Source organism: Vanellus vanellus (genome assembly GCF_965231255.1).
Source record: "Vanellus vanellus genome assembly, chromosome: 20".
NCBI classification, from domain to species: domain Eukaryota; kingdom Metazoa; phylum Chordata; class Aves; order Charadriiformes; family Charadriidae; genus Vanellus; species Vanellus vanellus.
The window spans coordinates 10,277,986-10,301,922 of NC_138925.1; the positions used below are offsets into that span (position 1 = coordinate 10,277,986).

The 23,937-nt window shown below is 47.6% G+C and overlaps 1 protein-coding gene across 1 annotated transcript in view; it reads left to right on the plus strand.

Moving 5' to 3' along the window:
* The window catches only part of CAMTA1 (calmodulin binding transcription activator 1), a gene marked incomplete at its 3' end in the record, with an annotated part of 309,542 nt that overhangs the window by 269,217 nt on the left and 16,388 nt on the right, over nt 1–23,937 (plus strand). The window contains exons 12-20 of the mRNA XM_082493415.1: nt 16,115–16,254; nt 16,500–16,696; nt 17,043–17,121; nt 17,987–18,302; nt 18,692–19,215; nt 19,906–20,093; nt 20,509–20,755; nt 21,240–21,311; nt 22,290–22,310. Coding sequence (XP_082349541.1) covers nt 16,115–16,254; nt 16,500–16,696; nt 17,043–17,121; nt 17,987–18,302; nt 18,692–19,215; nt 19,906–20,093; nt 20,509–20,755; nt 21,240–21,311; nt 22,290–22,310 — 1,784 coding nt within the window. The remainder of the gene's footprint in view (nt 1–16,114; nt 16,255–16,499; nt 16,697–17,042; nt 17,122–17,986; nt 18,303–18,691; nt 19,216–19,905; nt 20,094–20,508; nt 20,756–21,239; nt 21,312–22,289; nt 22,311–23,937) is intronic.

Sequence of the window (23,937 nt, forward strand, 5' to 3'; positions counted from 1 at the left end):
TCTGGTACCTAAATGTCACACCGAGGGGTGGGAACACAGGCTCTGGATTTGTATGGCAGCTCTGTCCATGCAAGTTTTAGGTTCAGGTAACCCTATGCCCCAAAAATGCATTTTATAAAGGAGCAAGGTGAGAAGGATAGGAGGGGAACTTTGGAGCCTGAAATGTTCATTTCCCTTCCTGAGTGCAATTGCTAGAGAGATGCGGCTTCTAACTCGGACCAAGGAGATGCAGGGGAAGAGCTGGTTTTTATGATGGGCTGGGAAAGGGCCAGTAATAATGCTTTCATCTTCATCAGATAGAATCAGCTGCTGGGGCACCACGTTTTCTGCAATCTTAGCAAAGTCCCAATGCTCCTGCTTGGTGATCCATTTGCTAAGTGTCTGTTTTCTCTGCTAAATACAGGAGACAAGCATGGTAAAGTCAAATTCTTAGTCTTCAGAGATTTCATAGCTGAGAAATTAATATTAATGTTACAAAGCGTTACACGAAAGAAGTCACAGGCATAGTTGTTTGCACAGGGCCATACTGAAGGCAAGAGAAATAATGAGCTAATATACTGGTGCGGTTTGTTCCTCAGTCAGTTGACCTCATCCTATTTTGTCTGTCAGCTGCAAACACGGTAACTGTAACACAACATGTGCTTTGGGAAATCTGTCAGGGATGTTACTTTTGATACCAGTTTAATGCCTTTAAAATATTGCTGTCATTACAAAGATTGGAAGCATGTGTCACTGTTGTTATTTTATAGCTTTGTTGAACATGACAAATACTTAGAACTGGTTTACTTTAACTGGAGAAACATTGAACAGTTTTAAGCTTAATTCAGGCCAGCTACATGTCAGTGTAGGCAGGTGGTGTTTGAAAGGTTTTTGGTGGGCTCCCTCCTTCTGTTGGGGAAGCCCTGACAGGAAAAGCTTTCTTCATTAAAGCTTTCATTAGAAGCTTTCTCCCTACCATTAGCAGCTATGAGCCTAGGGACTAGTCCTGCGTGTCAGGTCTGAGCCCCCTGACACGGCTGATCAAAGCATCCGCAGTTTGTCTGTAAACCATGAGCGCCAGGGGCAGGTGAGGAGGAGCCACTTCTAGCGGGATTCTGGCAGAGCGGTGCATGTACGTGTGCAGAGTCTGAGCTGATGCTTTTAGAGACAATTGGGGGGAAATAATAAAAAAAATAGCATTTCCTTCAAAGTAGCATCAGGCATGATTTCAGTGGCATAGTACCTGTATCTTCAGCTGTTGAAGGTTACCCATTAATATGAGCAGCAGACCGATGCATCCTTCCCTGGCTGTCCCCCTGCCTGTAATGTCACGGCACACAAACATTTAGTTGTCTCTGCTTTCTGACCTGTAGCTGTTGTGTTTCTTACACCACATACAAGAGGGACATTTCAAGGAAGTCAGGAGGGCACTGCTTAGGACATTTGTAGACACGAGTAGAACAGAGACAAATCACGGTGGGTTTTGCAGGAGTAAAGAGAGGCTTGTGGCTTGGCTGTAGAGGCATACCTGCAAACAGAAATGAAAATAGCTCTTAAAGAGGAAGCGCACATGGTCTTATGTTCAGCATCAGAATTGGGTTTGCTTGACTTCTGAGTATTCAAGAGTCTGCAGGTGCTTTTCATCTGCTACTGAGGCTGCACCTTGCATGTGAAGTACAGCCAATACTGATGTGATGGAAATTGATATTCAGCTGTTAGCAATCTCTCCAGTGTGGCATGCAAAGTGGATAGGTTTTAAAACCCGTTTGACAATTCCCTCAGTGCTGGTGAATTTGGAGGAGCTGCCAAAGTTGTCTGTAAGTGCTGTCTCTGGTGTTCCTGCAGTTTGTCTAGGAGCTCCTGGTTAGCGGGCAAGGTCTCAATTAGAGATTGCTATGATGTGGTGATGGTGGAAGGGAGGGGGACTGCAGCAGTGAACAAACTAGGGCATTGCTAACAGGGAGGGGAAAAAAAAAAGTAAAAGGACCGCTGCATTGCAGAGGCCCTTCAGGGAAAAAGACTGAATAATTATACTAACCGTGACTTATCAGGAGCCTCTGCCTTGATGCACAGGGCTCCAAAGGGAGCGACTTACACCCTTATTTAAAGGACCAGCAACATCTTCCTGTTTACTCTAAGAGAACAAATGTTAGCTTAGCTAGCTAAGGTATAAGCTAATGTGAGTTGGTTCTATCAATAGAATAAATAACCAAATCCCTGTCTTCTTTGTTTACTTTAATTGACCGGCTTCAAATCCTTGCCCTACTGCCTGTTATGTAGTCTTGAGGGAAGGATTTCGAAGAATATTTGTAGTCCCAAAATATTGACTAGAATTCTAAAATTCTCTTTAATTAACTCAATCGAACACTTTGAGTTCCTTTGCACTACCCTGTTAAAACACAGTTAATGATTCCAGCTAGTATGACCACCGCAAGAGGGGCAGAGTTAACAGTCAGCCATACCCCAGGAACAGCATAGTAAAAGGATAAGCAATTTCCACCTTATGTAAGTTTTAGGTAAACTGTTTTCTTCTGCAAACCTCTTTAAAATAAAGACAAAGGCATCTCATATATGAACTGTATATTTTCAGTTATATTAAGGCAAACATTAATTTGCCTTCTTTGTTCAATTCTGCAGATACCTGAAAATGTTTCGCCTGTTTCTTTTTTAAGGGGGCAAGTGTTCAGCTGCCTGACTGTGCCCAGTCACAGTGTAGTGACTCCAGTTTCTCCACAAGCTCCTCTTGAGCACTGTGTAGTTGTTGTATGCCTTTGCAGTGACAGGCTGTGCTTCACAGGCTGTAGCATGGCTCCAGATGTGAAAGGACACGCTTCTAAGTAGTAGCTCAATCATGAAAGGATATGGTATAAACAAAGCCAATAAATAAAACAGATATGTACATAAAATTGTTGCTCTCGGGCATGGATGGCTCCCAGTTAATGCTAAGATAGTAGGCACACTTGAAGTCACACCTCTCTAGAAATTTTCAGATTTCAACAATGATGGGTTAGCAAAGAAGCATCTGAAACCAAGCATGCAAAACCAGAGTTCTGCAGTGACCATCAGGAAAAAGCAGCACAAACTTTTTTGCATGCTGCACAGCGTTCAGTGCAGGCTCAGAACAGAGACGCTGCTCGCTGGGGACATTGCTGTACCTTCTGTCACAGAGGTATGCCATGAGATACACGCTTGTGCCTGTGCAACATCTCAGCAGGATCTGCTTCCATCTGGCTACTGCGGTAGCAGAGACCAGCAGTGGTATGGCATATCGTGCTTCCTTCTTCTAAGCGTTTACAGCAACTTTTGGTTTAAGTTTTTAAATGCAGGTAATTCTTATCGTTATTCAGGGAACATTTAACCAGTGCCTGTAGGGCTCTGGGTCTGGGAGAGATATGATGAGCAGGAGGGAGTTTTGAGTGAAACAATAGGAATTGTGTTTCCCAGAGAAAAACATTTCATGAAATAATTTCCTGGTTTATAGTAATTGCTACTCTTGGAAGTAGTGAGCTTGGGACAAGGATAAAATCCCACCTTTTTGAGCACAGAGCAAGTATTGGCCATTGGGATCAGGGACCAGTACTGCAAATGACTGGAAAGTGTTGTGAGACCATATCCCTCCATGCCTCCTGTTTACAGAACTCTATCAAGCCGGGGGAAGCAATGTGCAGAGGAGTGTTAAGGGGCAGCACGTTGGCTGGGGCCATCCTTGGAAGGGCTTCGTCGTTTTCCAGCATCTACGCTGTGCTATAATGGATAGTGCACCCTTTTTGGAGCTATACACAGCCACCCTTGTTGTGTTCTGCATTTTCCTTGTTTTACTCCACAGATGAGTTAGATCTTTTACAAATGGACACCAGCTGCTGATGCTCTTGCATTTTTTTTCTAGTTAATTAGAATAGTGATGTTCTTTCTTTTCAAAGAAAGCCTTTCTTCTAATAAGGGAAGCACTCCCATGTGATCCTGATCTCCTCTGATAAACTTGGCAGCCTCTTCTTCTTTCTTGATGAAACTGACAGTTTCCAGAAGCCATCATGTGCTTCTATAGCCATTTGACCTCACTTTTCATTCACTGGCTGTGGAGAGGTTCTCTTAAGTAAGAGAGAACAAAAAGCAGACAAGACCCCTTCTGAACTGGAGGACAGAGATCTTCTAATGGCAGATGCATAACAAATTAGAAAGACTTTTTAGTACAGATTTCCAGTGGAAAGCACATGTTTGCCCTCTGCTGAAGCCTTTGCTGCTTTCAAAAAGTGTCTGTAGAGATGACGTTTCCTAGGCATGGGACAGGACCAGAAATTCCAGGGTGACTGGTATGAGTGCTCCTTGGCATTATGCTTATGCATCAACAGGAAGGAGGTTGGGGAGGAGTTAATTGCTGCCATAGGGAGCCCAAACAGAACTTAAAAATCTGGGCAGGCAGCATGTGAATTGATGAGTCAAGAGTGTATGGGATGGACAAGGGTGTGACTGGTACTGAATGTAAATGGTACTGACGCAAGAGAGCATAACAGGCAGCCTTTCAGCTCCTCTTGGATTCCCAGTTTAAGATTTGGCTGCCTTTCCCACCTGGAAAACAAAAAGGACTGGGGGGTTTAGTGGCTCCCTCACGTTAGTGTGACGTGGCCATACCTGCGGCACCCAAACTCTCACTTTGGCATGCGGGAGGTAGATGGGATCACATGCAGTTCAAGTTATTTGTGACAGTACGGTGTGTGCGTGCTACCTGTGGCATTTCACAGCTGGGCAGGTATGGGATTTCTGTAATGTGGTGGTAAGTGTGCAAGGTGGTAGCTGTTTGTCACCAAAATCCGTGGAGGGATGTCTGTTCACTGGGACCAGATGCCCCTTCTAGCCTGCAGATGCGATGCAGACAGCACTGTCTTGTAGGAGAGGCGTGTTCGGGATCAGTGAGGTCCCTAGAAATGCTGTTTTGCAGCCATAAGAGACTTTTGGTAGAAAAAAGTCCACGACCATGAACAGTAGCACTGTTCACCACTCCTCCCTCCATCCAAGTAGAGGTGATTGGATGTTATCTTGGATTTTACCATAAGAGATGATATCTTGATGGCTGTCTTTGGGAAGAGGGATGAACGCTTTGTGCTGTGTTAGGGGGCTGAGGGTGCAGCGCCAGCATTGCCACGGGACGTGGATGCCTGGTTCCTTACTAGGAACTACACTGATTCTGTTCACCCTCCTCTCTTCTCTACTGACTCCTGGTCCGTGTGGGAGCTCCCTCCGTTTTGTTTATACCCCCGTTGAGATCGGTTGTTTTTGTTTTGGTTTTTTGGTTTTTTTTGTTTGGTTGGGTTTTTTTGGTTGTTTTTTTTTTTTTTTCCCCTTTCACACACTAAGGACAGGCTGCTCTTGCCACAGTTGTTTCGGAGAGATTCCCTCCTCCTGCGTTTCCCAGAGCGTCCTTTTCTGTTGGCTGTAGTGTGACGGGATTGGGGTGAGGAGCGTTCCACTTTCCCTTCTGGGTGGCGTGTTTTGGGTCAGCCCGACCCCCCGCCCGGCGGCTGTTCCTGCGGAGGGGCCGTGTTTGCCCTCGGGGCGGTGGCGGGAGGTGCTGGGGAGAGCCGCGCCGGGTCCGCCGCGCTTCTTCGGGCACGGTAACTGCGCAGTCAGTCACCGGGAGTTTATGTCGGGATTTCACGTTCTGCACATGGGCCTTTTTGGGGCAATTAGCACACGCGTGATCACTTTGCGCGCAGCGCGGTGAGAGCCTGCGGGCCCTGCGCCGCACGCGCGCTGCGGACCCGCGTTCCCGTGGGCACCGGGGGAGCGGGGGGCGGACCAGGCCCCGCACCGACGGTACCGCGTTACCACTCTCCCGCCGAGCGCGCGCCGCGAAGACGGCGGCGGGCGGTGACGTCACCGCCCGGGGCGGGGCCCGGCGGGGAGCGGAGCGGGGCAGGGCCGCCCGGCCGCGCCGGCACAGACAATGGGAGGCGGCGGCCGCAGCCGCCTCCCGCCGCCCGCGGGCACAGCCGTCCGCCGCTGAGCGCGGGGCGGGGCGGGGCGGCCGTCGGACCGGGCTGGAATCCCGCTATGGCGGCACCGGGCGGCACCGGCGTGGGCTGAGGGCGGCGGCGGAACCACCGCTCCCCGCCGAGGCAGCCTGAGCCGCAGCGCCCGGCGGTGGGGTCTCGGGGCTGCCCCGTCCCGTCCTCACCCCGGGGCGGGCGCCAGAGGGTGTCGGGCGCGGCGATGGGCCGTGGGGCGTAACCGGGGCCGCGGCTGCCTGACCCACCGCCCGGCACACCGGCGCCTTCGCCCGTCCCCGCCGATCTTGCCGCGGGCTCCTCCGCAGGCTCCGCCGCGAGGCGCGCCGGTGGGCGGGCGGCAGCCGCGGGCCCGCCCGTGAGCCGCCCGGCGGCGGAGAGCCGCGGAGGCGCGGCCCGTCCCCGCACGTCTCCCACATGCCGCACGGCGCCGCGGGGACGGCCGCTGACGGGCGCCCTTCGGTCCCGCGGCGCGGCCCCCCGGCCCCGCGCTCCGCCATGCCCCCGGCCGCCGCACGGCCCTCGGCCTCCCCCTCTGCCGCGGGCGGCGGGACCCTCCCGCCTCCCGAGCGCGCCGGCGAGCGCTAGTCCCTGCCCGCTGTGGCCGAGGCTCCCGCAGCGCTGCGGGGAGGCGGAGGAGCTCCGGGCGGCTGCGAGGATGCGCCAGGGGCCGGCCGCGTCTGGGGGAGCCCGCTCTGCCCGCCCCCGCCGCGGGTTCTGCACCAGGCGCCGGCCGGAGCCGCCGCGGATGCCGCTGTAGACTCCCAGGTCAGTCCTCTGGTGCCCGACGCCGGTTTGGTTACCGGGAAGCAGGTAGAGGTACCACAGAGGGGTCTGCGGCCCCCACCCTTTGCAGGTGGATGTGCAGACGTGACAAAGTACTGCTTCCAGTAAGTATTACAGGATGATATGTCGCAGTATTGGTTTGGGTTTAAGTCTGCATGCTTCTGTGTTGTCCGTCATTCTGCTGTGCCTGCGATGTGAATGCGCGCCTTTTTGAGCTCGTCGTTGCTCCCCCTTCTTCTCCCTGTGCCCCCAGCTGTGGGGCGCGGTGGCGTTTCCCTCCCTTGTCAGTGATGTTATGATGCAGGCTCGGAGTTGTGACAGTACTTTTACTGTAGCATGGTTCATGCAGAAGGATGGATAGCATCCTAACAGCTCTAGATCACGGTCCTGCGTTCTGGGGTGGTACGGTGTAGGATGAGGTCAGTAGCCCAGAGCTTCCCTGGGGAGTTTAGGGATGGCTGAAGCACACGCCTGCTTCATGCCAGGTTATTGCAAAACTTGGTTTGCAGGGCGCTTCGTCAAAAAGAGTAGGACTGGGAAGGGGAATTCAGAAGACCATGTAGGCCACTCCCAGTTTAGAGATGGGGTAAATGTGATGGGTGTCTGACTTTTTGAAAGCTTCCAGTGAGGGAGACCTCAGTCTCTTTTGCTGACCTGTCCGGGTGTTTCACAGTTTTGTAGCTTGCAGCACTTCCTACTTACCTAATTTTGCAGCAAATAAAGGCCATTTTATATCATTCTGCTCATCAGTCCGGTGACTTCTGGATGAAAACTTTGAGTTTGCAATTTTTATGAGAGAAAACTTGGGTCAGAGTATTTACTGTACGTACAGTATCGTAGCACAGATGCTGCGTAGTGCCTTTTAAGGTGCTTTATCCCTGTTTATAGCTCCTTTAGCATGTAACCCTGGGAGGAGGGAGTCTCCGTGGACAGTGGGTAGCACTGTGCAGGTGGGCAGCAGTGCAGCGTGTTCTCCTACGCTGTTGCTCTTCGCATACATACACACACATCTTTCGAAGCGTTGGCACCTATGGGAGAGCACAGCCAATTTCTGACCTGAGATGCAAAGGGTGACCTTAGGCAGCCTACTGTTTTTATGCAAATTACTTAATAGCACAAGAAATGACATCTCTAGCAGTCTGCCCTGCCTCTAAAATACATCAAGTCCACATGGCATCTCCAAAACTTTTCCTGATTTGCTGAAGTAGCTGTTCCTGGATAATGTGAAAATCTTGCCATCCCAAAGCTCTGGGGAAGAGAAGCCTGAAAAAAAAAATAAATAAAGGCAGCAAGGGCTTTATTGCTGTTGGTATAGAGACTGGCACTTGGGGAAAAGTAGCCTGGGCCACCCCCTTTCTCCTCGTCTCTAGTAATGGCATGATAAAGAAAAGTAGGGGGAAGTAGCATCTTCTGAGGCAGCTGGGGACGACAGAGAGGAACGGAGTAGTCCCAGATGGCATGGGAGTAATAGCTGAAGTCCTTCACCATTGGAAGAACTTGGGGAAAGTGTTGCCAGTAAGAAGTCTTGCCCTGGTAGGTGCATTAATGGCTTAAAATCAGTGACAATGCCTATATGTGCAGGTCTGGATTACTTTGTTATTCCTGCCCGTGCCCAGTAGTGTTTATTTCTTCTGTGAAAGCATGGGCTTCCTTCAGCTGTTGCATGGGCTCAGTGTAAATAGAGTGTTTTCCTCGTCTTGTGCCTCAGTAATTGTGGCATTTCTTGCTAATCAAAAGGCGTGGAAGTGACTTGCCTTGCTAGCACAGATGCGCATTTGTCTTAGAATATTAAGTAAAAAATTTAAATGTTTTCATTTGCTGGTAGAGACCATGACCTGTAATAGCTTACTGCTAATCAGAGCTTTTTGTAAGGTGCATTGAGGATGCTACCGCAGCTTCATTTCAGAAGTATGTGTTTCTGCAATGATGACACCTCAGAAATAAGTACTAAACCAGATCAAGTTGATGCTGTGATGTGGAAGGTGTTCAGGATTTTTAACGTGTAGAAGAACTGAGCAAGATTTCATAGGCAAGTGACAGATGATTTGTAAAATAGGAACAAAGCAGTGGCACTCAGAAGTGATGTGTCCATAGACTGCTTCCATCCCCACCCACAGCTTGCATTGGGTGAGAGAATGTGGTGTCTGACTTGCTCTGCAAAACAGAAAAATGTCTTTGCACTGCATGTTTTTTTACAGTGCTCAGCTGTCGCACTTGCTAAATTCAGTCTGCGTGTGTTCTTACAGTGAGCATAACACAGAAACTGCCATTAAAGACACTGCCCATGCTAAGGAGCCAGTGGCCTCGGAGTTGCCTCTTGCCTCCTGAGTATTGAAGCCCAGTACTTGGGAACATGTGCAGATGCAGATCTCGCACAGCAGCATTAGCTCAGTGGTTAGAAGTCTGCGGGGAAATAATTACATCCTGGGCAGATACTGCCCAAGTGGAATGTGCAGGAGATGATGCACCCTCATCCTTTAGTCCTTCCAGTCAAATACAGTCTGTTATTTAGGTTGTGCAGCATGGTGGAAAAAACCCAGACCTCCAGGTGAGAGCGTGAAAAAAGAGCAAGGGGTATAGACACTGCTCACTGCTAAGAACCGCTGATTTATTTTTCATCAGTGCAAAGCGGTATTTCCTCTGTTCTAGCTGTGCTGCCGTGTCATGAGTGGTACAGACAGTTTCTTGCTGGTTGAAGCTTGCTTGGCGAAAGGATGGAAGAGGTGATCCTTTTAGATATTTACTTGTCCAGTAAAGCAGTGTGCAGAGATTAAAAAAGCGGCTCTATGCTAATTTCTCAAACTTGGCTTGTCAAGCGAGGGAGACCTTGTCACTTACTGTATGGTGGTGTCCTCTTAGCTCCATACCTGGACCATCGTGATGTTTTAGGTACTACACAAACAAAGTGCAAGATCTGTGACTCGATGGCTGCTAACATGTGGCTTCACTACATTTTGTAATAAAGCATGAGCAGGAGGCAGTGGTTTGAGCCTGTGCCCACTGATTGGGACCACTGCTTGGATAGCTCAAAAAGAGAAATAATGCAGTGTCTTTGGAAGAGGTCTTTGGGCTAGAAGCTGGGGAGGGCTGTGCAGAGGAGTGGGCTATCGCAGGGGGCAGGTGAAGCATTGCACTTGTAAATAAGCTCTGCAGCACAGGCATTTCCCCCAGATTTGGTCCTTGTTTTTCTCAACTATTTAAGGTGGGAACTCCACCCTTATTCTTACAAGTCTAGAGTGTCTTGTCTCCTGCTAGCGGGATGATGCAGCTGAATGAGGGAGTGGTAGAGGGTCTTTTCAGTAGTTCTGCAGGACCTGTCCCGCATGGTGTATAAACACAAACGTTTCTGGTAGCAACCCTCTTGCCTTTTTGCATGGAAAAAACTTGTACAACATTTGCAAGTGCTGTGTTTTAGCTACCCATTCAATACAGGGCACATGTAGCCCGGAGCTGACACAAGCTGCTCACAGGCTTTGCGGGGGCTTCTGCCATCCTGGGGGAAAGCTTGGGCACCGGGCATAACTGCAGGTGTACACGCTGTAGCTCTGTAAAATGCCAGCTGATGTAAATAACCATGCGTCCTTAAAAGACTCATACCAGAATAGTTTTGCATCTCTAGAAATGTTTTGTCCATAACTTGTGATCGTTACTGTAATCAGTAGTAGGCTCCTTCTGAGTACAAATTAAAAAGAAGCTCATTCTGCACGCAAATGATGGTTCATGTTTTAGGGAAATGAGTATGATGTTCAAACCAATTTCTCAGTACAAGTCAAAATCTGACCGAGCAGCTCTTTGCAGTCCCTCCCTGCAGGGGCAGTCAGGGTCTCCTCAGAGCAGCTCAGCCCCGACATGACACTGGAACAACTGGTCCTCTCAGGAGGACCAGACCCTGCAAATAAACGTTGTTTCCTAAGCTCGGTTTGGAATCTGTGGCAGAGACGCTCTCCTGTGAGGGGCTGAGGACAACAGAAGTGGAAATGGCTTTGTGTGTGATGGAACAGGTCCCTAACAAACACATGGAGCTTGCCAAGTCACAGGGCGAGAGGTGTGTGCATGCGAGTAGCTCCATCAGATCCCAAAAGCTTCAGAGCTCCTGTCAGATGAAAGCAGCGGCTGTGGAAAAGCTCTGTGAGACCAGGCTGTCCTGCCGTGCCAGCACTGGGTCTCCTCACAAAACAGGCCCCTAGGGCCTACAGCCACCACCTCCTCCTGTTATGCCAAGGAATAATGGTGAGGAGTAATCTGGATGTTACATTTTATTGTTAATTTGAAGAATAATAATTTCCAGAAAAAGTACAATGTTCAGAGTGTTTTCTGGGAATTTATGAGGTGTCTTGGAGATGCAGAAATGCAGTCATTCTTATCACCTTTGTGGAGACGGCCTTGAAGAACAGCTTCAGAAACCTTCTTTGTGGTTTCTTAGAGACTATTGTAATGTTTCTTCAGATTTATATGTAATGGAAAAACTCAAGAAATGGAAAAATTTGCAAGTCTAATTTTTTGACTCACAAAAAAAACCCTGAAATTTGATCATCAAAAGCAGAGTCCTTGGGTAAAACCTTAAATACATGGATATGTTTGTGTCTGAGTTAGGGTGCTTCCAGTGCAAGACATCTTGTGCTGGGCTGGAGCTGTTTAGATTTCCTGTATAATGTAGCAGGAGAAAAGCTTATTTTGACAATTGGATTTATATTCTGTTGCGCTCTTGTCTTCACTGCACTGAGAGATAGGTAGTTGTCATGAGATCTTATGTTGAATGTAAAAGACAAGAATGTGGAACCTGTGTTCCTGTAACTTTGTTGTCTGCTGAGCAGGTGGATCTGCACAGACCCCTAAGTGAGCAAGACAGAAAAGAACATGACCAGCAGAATAAGAAATAATAAGGGATAAAGGGTCCTGAACTTCTCAGAGTGAAACCTTAACGTTCAGCCCTCTGGCATTTATAGCCCATCTCTTAATTATTGCAAGGTAAATTGCATAACTTCAGACAGCTCTTTTTCATGGGCACTTCATTTTCATCCTGTTTGGGCTGTGCTGACAGCGCTGTTTTGGCAATTCAAGTTTACACAGGAAAATGTGTTAGACAGCAGGACTGGGTCAGGTTTTATCATGTTTTCTTTACCAGAAATATGGTTTTCTTTTGGGATGAAGTACAGTACTTTGCTTAAAGAATGTGTTGTGGTGCTGTCTGATACCTTTATTGAGCTGGAGGATCTTGTTTCAGACCTCAGTTATGTTTAGTACATAACACACATGAAAAAGCCACCCTTTGTTTCCCAGAATGTGAGAGGTTTTCTTCCTTCCCAGTTCCTCTAAGTTTTACACAGCTGTAGCAGTCATCCTTCTACATCGGCTACTGACATGGATACAGATGCATCGGTTTTAAAGATAATGGGGTGTATCGCATATGACTTGTGGTAGGTAAAGCTGACTTTGGTTTTGACCCTGTTGAACCCGGGACTATATAAAGGAAAGAAAATGTTTTCATGCCAGTTTCTGTGGTGTAAGTTGTACTTTCATTTTCAACATTATGCTGCTGTTCTTAGGCCTGAAGCCGGCCAAGTCCTGTTGCTGAGAATACAGAAGTGATAATGTTTTGATGCAAAATGACGAACTTGGGACTTATAGAATATTGATTCCTTGGAGGTCACTTAAAGACTTACCCTTTGATTAGGCTGCTGCAAAATCTAAGTTTTTAAGGTACAAGATCATCTTTGTTCTTAGTAGCTTAATTTTAATGGGGTAGGACTAGTGCAGCCTGGTAAAATAGTTTGAAAGTTCACCTGCCTGTGGACAGTTGATTTTTAAAATGATCCTGAGAGATAATGTAGGAGTGCACCGAGAGGAGAGTGTGTAGAAATCGGTATTTGTGGTTTACCTTTGGGAGCCTAACGGAAAGCAGACGGGTTCCCTGGCCCTGCTGTGAGTGAGGAGGGAAGGCAATGTGCTGTTGGGGGGTTGGATGATCCACACAAAGAGACATGCAGTGCCCTCACTGCAGCCCAGGCCGGGCACCTCTTGGCTGGTGGTAGTGTGGGAACTGTGCCCACCATGCGCCGAGTGCTGTTAATCGGGCACACGTCCAGGCTGGACAAAGAGGAGTCCCTTGTCTCACTGCTGAGTCCAGAGGGAACCTTGGGGGAAGGTGTCCTTCCCTTTGGCTGTTCCTCTGTGCTTAGGTGTCCTTGTTTTGCTTTGTTAAGGACATACTCTTGCAGCATAGCTAGTTGCTCTCTTCCCTTTTCTGTTCTCACTTTCTCTCTGCCCCCGTTCTTTTTAATTATTTTTTTTTTTTTTGGTACATAGTGCAGCGCATGCACTTCAAGTGACCGGTTGCTTTTGAAGGGGACACCTTGGTGTACTTGATACCACAGAATTTATTATGGAGACACTATACATAAATAACTTTGAAAGTGCCATCTTAGGTAGCCAGTTTAATCACCTGGAGATGGGCAGCATAGAGATCCTTTCCATGCACTGCCACCCCACTTACCTTATTTACAGCCCAGGGCTTTCCTGTCCAAGGGTGAGCTCTGCAGGGCAAGCGCCAGCAAGCTGGGCATTGAGGGGCTCCCTTTGCTCTGTGCCACCATGCCAGAACGTTTGTTTGCCCTTCCCATTTTACTTACAGAAGCGTATTTCTGACCTGCTGTTAGACTGAGCAGCAGTTTACAACCATCTATGAAAAACATAGTTGTCTTGGTGAGATGGTGCAGGGTTACAGGTTACCATGATGAGTTTGTGATGTCTGTCCTTCAGACACCTGTTAAGTCAAGCAGACACTCTGCTCCCTAAAATCCAGTAGTCCTGCCCTAAGTACTTCTTGGGAGCACTGTCCAGGTGTCTGAATAGGAATAGGTTGGAGCACCAGATGCTGTTTCAAATTCTGTTTCCTAAGAAAAGTTCCCTGCTTTTCTTTGCTTTGGTGTTCCCATCTGGGGACAGTGGTGGTGACAGATGTCCCTTTAGTAACTTCAGTCCTCCAATGAAAAGTGCCAGGAAGTGCTCGGTGTTGGGCAAGGTGGAGGCTTCACTCATTAGAGATCACGGATCCTAGAGAGAAGAGCCTCGAAAATAGACACAAACATGGGGCCCTCTGTTTCTGTTCCACAATGGTTTCAGCTTGAAAAAAAATAAAGGGAAAAAATAGTAATCTGCACAGTGTACTTCTGCATCTCACTGGAATCATTTTCTTCTGCTGTTTCTGTCTGTGCAGAGTAATTATTCTCTTTTGACAGCTAAAAGGGTAGGAGCAGCAGCTCTGGGCTTGTTCTAGAACACCAGTTCAAGCCACATTTCTTCTTTTAAAAAGATTCTACTTTTGCCTGTATGAGGTTGAAGGCTCAGATATGATACCCGGTGTGTGTTGCTACTCTTTGCTCTAATAACATGCGACTAGAGTGCATAAATGTGCAGAGCGGAGCCGTTAGCCTGCATGGCAAACACAGCCCCTTTTCCTGATGCCCAAGTTGTAGTGGCTCCGTTTGACACAGGACTCTGGTGAGAGGGGATGGCTCAGCCGTGCCAGGTCTCCGTCAGTCTCTGCAGCGTACGTGCTCTGCCTGGCGATGGGGGAAGGAGGAGACGGTGGCGCGGACTGCACTGCAGCACACTGCAGCACTCCCGAACAAAGACTGGCTGAGAAAACAGCTGGTGTCGCTGCTGTGGGCTGACCGCAGCTCTGCGACGGGGCCCTGGGACTGCGTCTGCGTTGTGAATATTTCCTCACATAACTGTCAGTCGCTTTCCTGGCGGCTTTGCAATTAACAGGACAACTGAATTACTAATAAGGCACTGAAAATAAGTAATAGTGTTTTGGACTGAGTGAGGAAAGATGGTAGTGAGCTGCCCTCTGAAGCAAGGTTGGTGGGTGCCGGTCGAACTCCTTTGTCCCTGGCTGGTGAGCAGCGGGGGTGGGATGCTGCATTAACACCTGTGGGAGCGTGCCAGAAGGGAGCAGAGCTCTTGTCTGCTGTCAAACCACAGCAGCCTCCCGTGGAGAGGGAGTGCCAGTGAACTTGAGCTGTCTCTGATCAGTAGTCTGCAATATGGTCTTCAGCGCAGTACGGCAGAGAGATGGTATCTCTCCAGTACCCTCTAGTGAGAGCTGTGCCCTGCAGAGTGTAGCATACGCATACTCCTGCAGCCTTCCAGGGAGGACTCTGCATGTAACCAGCTCACTGGGAGAACACTTTCTCTTTTAAAACCTCATCAGAGCTCGTTCATTTTGATGCACAGATTCCTGTTACTGGGCTTTGTTCCGGGGTAATCAGTGCTGTGCACCACCACATCATCACTGTGGATGCATGAAACCAAACAGCATGAGGGTTGTCTTTTCTCCACAGTTTATTATCTACACTGTTAGCATGATGGCAAGATTCATTAAATGTTCCCGATGCACAAAATTATCCTGCCCAGCTTCATGTGAGCTGAATGAAGCTTCTCCCATATGGGTCACAAGACAGAAGGAGCGCTCTGTTTGCAGCCAGTTGAGCTGCACTGACTGGCCCTGGACACAAAAAGATTGCTTGAGTTGATCCCCACAGCACCAGGTTTAGCAGTGTCCTATTAATCTATCTAGATCTCCCTGCTCCGCTATTCAGACATGAGTAGCTGTATCGTAGTGCTCGGTTACAATGCAAGGAGGAGAAAATAACTGATGCAGCCTTTAGACTTCTGCATAGACCAGAGGGCTCAAGCGTTACACTGCTTTTCAGAATGATGTACTGGATTATCAGTGCACGTACCCTTTGATTTCTGGCACTTGGCTAAAGCTGTTTTCCAAGAAAAGGAGCCTGTCAGGGAAGGAGCAAGTGCCTTTTTAAAGGCTCCTTTTTTTTAAGCACAGAAGGAAGTAGAGGAGTCTTTTTCCTCCAGGTACCATTGTTGCATGGTTTCAGGAGGCAAGCCAAGCTGAGTCCAGGACTCTTGTAAAGTAGGGGGATTGACTTGAGAACTGAGAGTGTTTTGACAGATATGATCCTACTGAAATGCTGGCTGAATGCTTGTATTTGCTTAGGGTTTACTTGTGTTTTCAAAGAAGCTGCACTACCCCAATCCTTTATCGTGTGGATACAGCTAGAATCACAAGGGAATGGATCCATCTTCTGCCTGTGTTTTTAATTTTTGTTTTCTTTAAGGAATTTCTCTGGAACTGCAGTCAAAGGGCTGCTACAGGAACTTGAAGAGCTAGGCTGCTGCAGGGCAAGTGTCCCTGTGTGTTGCCAAGCAGAGCAAATCTCCTGTGTGACTTCCAGGATAGTTGTTTCTGGCTTCCTGCAGTAGGCTGCCAAAACCTCAGCTTTCTTTCCATGGAAATATCCTTATTCTGGCTTTCTCCAACCTAGATAACCAGTTCAGGATGTCAATATTGGAGCGACTTGAGCAGATGGAGAGGAGAATGGCTGAAATGACAGGCTCCCAGCAGCACAAACAAGGAGTAGGAGGCGGGAGCAATGGGAGCGGGAATGGAGGAACGCAGGTGCAGGTATGAACCCTGCTGTGTTCAGCCACAGCAACTTAATGCTTTTTTACCAGAATTTGGTTTTGGGGTGGTTGGAAAGGATTATAGTTTTTCCTAAACAACGAGTCTGGTTTGTGGGCGTTTTTAACAACAGTTGGGTTTGCTCACATTTGCCACTGTCTCAGTACTTCTAGAAGTGGAAGACTGCCTGTTCAGGGCAGGTTGCAGCTCCCCTCAGTGGTTAAACTGGGATGTGTGTGGTGTTTCAGTGCGTTTCTGGGACTGGGACACTGGGCAGCTGCTTTGAGAGCCGCGTGGTGGTGGTGTGCGAGAAGATGATGAGTCGTGCTTGCTGGGCAAAGTCCAAACACTTGATCCATTCAAAGACTTTCCGAGGAATGACACTGCTCCACCTAGCTGCTGCCCAGGGCTATGCTACACTGATCCAGACCCTCATCAAATGGCGGTAAGACCCAGCCCGTTGGACTCTTGGGTGTCAATACAGGCATGACAGAAGCATACGTAAGCTCTGCTTGGTCCATATTTATGTTTGTCTCTTGCAAACAGCCAAGTCCCTGAACTTGTTCCTGACCCATGATGTGACAGGACCTATCTCTTGAGAGAGCGAGTCCAATCACTGGATGTATCATACTCTTAAAGTCTCTGGTGGGGGCACTACCTGTAGTAAATTTGTGTGTAATGGGCATATGCGTGGCCACGTCGTGGTATGGTGCACTGGGTAAAGCTGTGCATTTAGGCAATGATTCTAACATGGCTACAGAGCATCATTTGTTCTGTTGTTTCCTCTGCAGCACCAAACATGCAGATAGCATCGATCTGGAGCTGGAAGTTGACCCTTTGAATGTGGATCATTTCTCCTGCACTCCTCTGGTAAGAGCAGAGCCTGAAACTTCAGAGAGAATCTGAGGACCCTATGGAGTTCTTCGTGATGTGTTATTTTCCTAATGTGTTTCACACTCTGAAGAGCAGATGTTTCTTGTATATCCTTGCTGTGTAAATGGTCAGACACAGCACTGTCAGCTTCTTGGCATTTTGGTGAGAGATACCACACAGGAAAAAAAAAAATGGTCGTTGAGTAATATGAGGAAAGGGGACAGATGGGTGTTTCTGGTTTGTTTTACCCAAAATCTAGTCTCCAGTATTGTGCTGGGAAAGCACTTTACGCACCTTCTTTCAAGTTGTTCTCTTTGACTGATTGACTATAGAGGTTGTAAAGTCATTACAATATCTTGGACATTGGAATCATGAAATCATGACTGAGAACTTAGACAAGCAAAAAGCCAAAGCAGGTGGAACTAGAAGTGCCAGTTTACAACAGCAGAGTGTTGATTTTATTGTTCCCAACCTTTAGTCCCGTCTGTATGTTTCTGATCTCAGAGATTCCTTTGCGTATGAGTCTGTTCTGTCTCTGCAGTGATGCCGGCATCCAAAAAAAAAAAAAAAAAGGCGAAACCCAAAAAAGTTTATTACTAAACCAGAAACTATCAAACTTCAACTTCATTTGGCAGATGGAGGTTTCTCTGTCACAGGAGAGAATGGCATGCACCTAATTCTCTGTAATGGCCTTTTGTCGGGATAGAACATTTATAAAAGCCAGTTGCTGGAGTTCAAGAGTGTTATGGTTTTGCTTATTGGAGTCGTTTCTCCATCAGCTGGGGAGCAGACTCTACTGTGTTAACAAGGAAGGAAGGAGAAGGCAGGTCGCCCAATGGGTCAATTGTCTTTTCTTTTTTAGATGTGGGCATGCGCCCTGGGCCACATGGATGCAGCTGTTGTGCTGTACAAGTGGGACCGCCGAGCCATCTCTATTCCGGACTCCCTTGGGAGACTGCCGCTGGCCATTGCCCGGTCTCGAGGCCATGTGAAGTTGGCGGAGTGCTTGGAGCAGCTCCAGCGAGATGAGCAAACTCAGCTTGGGCAAAACCCCAGGATTCAGTGCCCCTCAAGCACAGACTCCAATACAGAGAACTGGGTGTCCCAGTGGCACAGTGAGCTGATTGCCTCTCAGGAGCCTCAGAAGGGAGTCACTGTGATTTCCAGTACAAACACAGGTAAAAACAACCCAGATGGCACGTACTGCTTTGCTGACATTTGACATCTGAAAACCTGGGGGCAAGAAGCTCACCTGGGTGGCAGATGCCACCTGTAGCCCTGCTGTCCATGCTGAATTCTTTTCTTATGGGCTGTCTGTTGTGTGCTTCGTGCACGTCCATAATTATCGGGAAGAGAGGTGAATGCCTGCTTTAGAAAGGCGTATGTATCTTGGGAGTGGTTGAAGTAGTATCCTCCCTGGGTGATAGTTACTGCCTTTGTGCATACTGTCGGATGTCCCAGAGCATGGCACAAACTTCCACCTGCAACTCTGGCAGAAGCTGTTGTAGTTCTTACAGCAATCATGAGTTGCGTGTTTCATTTTGACCATTGATCTGTTTGTTTTCAGAGCTGAGACGACCAAGATCAGAACCTTCCAGTTACTACAGTAGTGAGACTCAGAAAGATTACCCTGCACCCAAAAAACATAAGCTGAGCCCTGAATATTTTCAAGCCCGGCAAGAGAAGCTGCTTTCCACTGCGCTGAGCCTGGAACAGCCGAGCATCAGGAAGCAGAACTCCAGCTCCAAGCAATCCGCCACTGAGACAATCAGCCCCAGTGAAGGGATAAGGGACTACGGCCGGGAGCTGTCCCAGCACATCCCAGAAGTTACTGGGTACCGGGGCTCTGGCAGCCAAACAGGCATCAAATGGAGCCCAAAAGACATTTATATTGGTGTGTCTGCAGTGCAGGTGGCAGGGAGCCAGAAAGGGGCTGTGCTGGGAAAGGACACTGTAGCCCATCGGCTACGCCAGCGAGAGCAGATGAATGTGCTGATGATGGCTGACAGGGAGATGGTGGATGCAGAGCTCTTGTCCTATAGGGACAACGCAGGGGATGAGGACTGCTTACACCATATGGATGACTTGCAGGTAAACATAACTGTAGCACCAAGATCAGCAGTCTCAGAGAATATGGTGGCTGCACAGAGGAGCCTAACTGTGGGAGGTTTCTGTGAAGGCCTTTAGAGACTCTGTGACATGGTCATACAGTCAGTGTATACCATCTTCTGGTTTCAAAGGGTATCCTTTCAACCCACACGCGAAGGCTAAGGGTTAGCATTTCGGGTCATGCACTGGCATATGCTTCAACAGTGTACAGAATGCACAAAATTGTTTGCAATTTTGCAAGTAAAAAGGAAAAATAGGAGCCTTCTGGTCACATCAGTGAATGAGACTAAGGTGGCCCCATAGTCTGTTGGGAACTGGGAAGCAATCCCTATGAAGACCTGAGAGAGGCAGTGCTGTATTAAAAATTCCTGGGACCCTTGGCAGGCTGGGGGATATGGTTCAGAAGCATTCCTGATGAAGCTGTGGTCCCGAGGGTTTTAACTTCTCTTAATGTGCCTTTATTGTCCTGTCATGCTCTGCTGTGCGTCTCAGTGAAAGGGTGGCGAGATTGCTTTTCCTTTGGGAACAAGACAGTAGTGACAGCTGTCAGTAGCGTACAGCAGAGGTCCAATGACATAAAAATGGGGCAGTCTGCTAAAGCTGGGCTGTAGCATACAAGCACAAGGCTCCCACTACCAGGCAGCAAAAGTGCTCTCTTCTCCCCCTTCCCAGGTGAACATGATGACACTTGCAGAGCACATTATTGAAGCTACGCCTGACAGGATCAAGCGGGAGAATTTTGTGCCAATGGAGTCACCGCTGGTGGAGAGAACGGAGAGTGCTGCCATGAGCACCACGATGAGCTGGCTGGCCAGTTACCTTGCTGATGTCGATCATCTGCCGAGTGCTGCACAGATAAGGTCAGTGAGAGCTGTGAAGTCGCTCTGGGTCTTTGAGTGGTCTGAGTGCTGGGCAGCATGCAGTGATTCTTCAGCCTGCAGATGCTGTTTCTCAGTGGGACACAATGCTGGTGTTCCAAGCCCAGCCACTCTTGTGGTGAAACGTGTCATTGCCAGTACAGGTACACATTGGTGGAAGAATGGGAGTGCATGCAGGAGGGGAAACTGGCCACAAGGTCTGACTTGTGACTTCTCTTCCAGTGCAAAGTCTGCCCAGTGCAGTACAGGCGGGCTCAGGAGTGTGGGGTGTTGCTTGGAGAGCGAGAAGAGAAAGCATGAGCTTCTGCCTTGAAGTCAGAAATGTTGTAGTCCTTGTCTGTGATGCCAGCCCAGGTGCTTTGTGAGCCAATAATTGCTACTGTGATTGGTATTTCAGAAGTCTGTATAGCGAACCCCTGACCCCTTCTTCGAACACCAGCTTGAGCCCTGCAGGCTCACCAATCAGTGAAATAGCTTTTGAGAAACCCAGCCTTCCCTCGGCAGCAGACTGGTCTGAATTTCTGAGTGCATCCACCAGCGAGAAGGTAGAAAATGAGTTTGCACAGTTAACTCTGTCTGATCATGAGCAGAGAGAACTCTATGAAGCTGCCAAACTCGTCCAGACAGTGTTCAGGAAATATAAGGTACGTGGTGAAAACGTCCAGTGTCTGCCTTGTTAGGTGTACGAAAGTATAATTTGTTACAAAACAGAATGTGGGTAATATCTGCTCCTGGGACAGAAGTACAGTTTCTGTCATAATCTTTTCAATGCTTCTAGCATTTGCTTGCTGATGTTTACCCAGCAACTACCATACTAGAGAGAGTGTGCCGTGCCATAGCGTGCCTTCTGTGCCGGAATAGCACTCACAAAGCATATCCTCAAAGTGTACCCCAGAGGTTCTGGTTAGTTGTCTGCCTGGTGTAAATATAATATTTGAGGGTTTGTCCCTCATGTGAATCGACAGTAGAGGTGTCTCCAGGAAATGCCTAGACCTGAACTGGACTAGGTAGCACTGATGGGAGAGGTCTAGAAGTAGGTGTCCTGCAAGCTGCTGTGAGTCACTTAACATCATCTCTCCTGTTTTGGTGCGCTCTGACTACTCATTGCTTCTTTTCTTCTCCACACAGGGTCGTCCTCTCCGGGAACAGCAAGAGGTGGCTGCTGCTGTTATTCAGCGTTGCTACCGAAAATACAAACAGGTAATCAAGGAAGTGAAATTTTATGGAACACACGTAAGTGCCATGAACGCCGCCCTTTGTAATGGGAATTATCCCACTCTTCCTCTTGTATGCTTTTCAGCATGCTGTAATGAAATACCCTGCTCAGGCAAAATTTAAAGGGAAGAGAATTATTGTCCTGAATCTTAATTTTGGAGGGAATCCTTGAAAGGATTTTGTTTGTGATACCTGCATTTTTGCTATGAGATAGAGGGCAATGATGTATTCCATATTGGCCTTTATGCATGCTATAGCCTGGTGAGACTATTCTCTGACTAGTTGCTTGCCAAATTTCATTGTGAAATTGAAGTTGGTTTTGCCTTTGATAAAGGCAAAGATGAAAAATAGGTTGTTTTATTTTGCACATACTAAACTTTTAAACTGTGTGAAGTCACATGTTTTAGCTTGATGCAAGTTGTTCCAGGACTAAGACTGGTCTCCAGACTCTAGTTGGAGATATGCTTTTAGGCTGAGTTCTCAACCCCAGAAAAAGAAGATACTTTTTTTTCTTTCCTTTTTGGTTGGTTTTCTGTTGTGTGGTTTGTTTTGTTTTGGTTTGGTTTTTTTGTGGGGGCTAGAGCCCACGTCCCTCTTTTCTCTATACCTTGACAGATTCAAGCTGTCTGATGCCTGGCGGCATGTTACATAAAGTGAAAGGCAAGATGTCTGTGCTCTTTTACAACCTTCAAAAACATTTATTTGGGAAGCCTTTCTAGTGTTAGGTGACTGCATCATGATTCACATTCAGCCTGTCACATGACTGTCATTCTGGAGTGATGCTTCCTGTAATAGGGAGGTTTCGTTCCATTCAAAAACTGAGTGACAAACTGCTTTGTCTTGGATCCTAGAATCACTTCTTTTTGAAAGAAGATGGTTTGGGGTTTTTTGTTGGGTTGGTTTTTTTTCATTCTTTATTTGCAGAACTAACATTAACTATGTATTTTTCTGTTTCTCCCCAAGCTTACTTGGATAGCCTTGAAGGTAATACAAATACAACCACTATTTTGGAAACAATTCCCCGTGGGTCACTAACTTTCACATTCAATATAAACCATGAGAACCTGGCATTTAGAGAAATGCTTTAATAGTATCCACTAATAAATGCCTGTGGTTGAGAAATCACTGACAAACCAAACCTCATGGGATATAGGTAGGGACTGCTGTGCCACAGTGTATCAATGTAGTATTACAAGTAAAAAAAAAAGTCTCCTGCTTCTACAGGTACCCATAAGCAGTGGGCTGAGGTGTGGGGAAGGTTTTAAGCTGGTTATCAGAGGACAAGCTTTCCTTGGTTGCTGCTGATTAGCCGTCACTCAGTGACCTTTGTCTCAGCATTTGGGGAGCACAGGAGAACGTTTATCCCACCCGTGCAGCCAATGTCCTCTGCGATCTGCCTGCCAGCCAAAGTATTTTGAATGTTCATCTTTGAAACACCTGTGCCCTGAATTCCTAAGGCCACCACCTTATGCACGTTGCTTGTCATACTGGAGGCACGACTGTTGATGCCAGTCTTAAATTGTTCATGGCCAATAACTTTCTGCTGTAAAGATGGACTTCCCAGCTGGCAACATCTTGCTGTCATCAGGTACTAGAATCAGCTGAGCTTCTCTGAGCTGCCCAGGAGGCAAGGCATGCTCTTCCTGGAGAGAACGTGTCCTCAGGGTAATTTTCCATTGAGGGCTTCCTCCTGCACCATGGTTTTGTATCAAAGTAGTGCTCTATCAGCACACGTGAGCTGAGATATCCAGGGCTGCTGTGCTAGCTGGGGCTTTCCGCTTCACAGAGGTTATGTGACTTCTCCGGTTATCCCTTTCCCAGCTGGGGGGAAAGAGGAGAGGAGAGGGAGCAGCTGATCAGCTAAGTGGTTCTTAAGAGTTGAATGTAAACGTACTGGGGTCTAGTCTGTCCAGTGACTGCTATTTTCTATTTCAAATGCCTTATTCCTCTATTATGTTACTGTATTGTTGAGCTCAGCACAGGCTCATGACTAGATTTGAACAGTCATAGCACACATCACGGTTTCCTGTTTGGACCCTTCTATTCAGGGGTTTGTAACTCAGCCACAGAAGTCCCATCTGGGCTAAAAATTGGAAGGAAAACCATGATGAGCCCGTGAGTGGACTTATTTAAAATAGCTAATGTAAAACCACAATCTGATCAATTTAATTAAAAATGTTAAAAGGAAAAAAGAAACAAAAAAAAGGAAATTAATATTGGCAAAATATAACTGCACCTAATGACTGCTTCAATTCCAAAAAGTGAAATTTGGTAAATGGTTGTCTATGGTTACATTGGAGAGGTTTTTTTTGTTTTGGGGTGATGTTGGGGGTTTGTGTGTGTTTGCTTTTGAGTTTCTTTTCCTAATAGCTAGGAAAACTCCATTGAGATCTATTAGGACATTACCCTATACAGGGCAGCGGGTGCTATTTCTGTGTCTCATCTGTCAGATAAAGTAAGCAGAGGTCATAGCTGATAAAATATGCAGGAACAACAGACACATAAGTTTTGAAACTTTCAAAATAAGATAAGTAAACACTGAAAACCTCCGTCATAGTGTTAGTTCAGCGGTATGAGTGCTTCTATATGTTATTCTACATCTCTGTCTTAA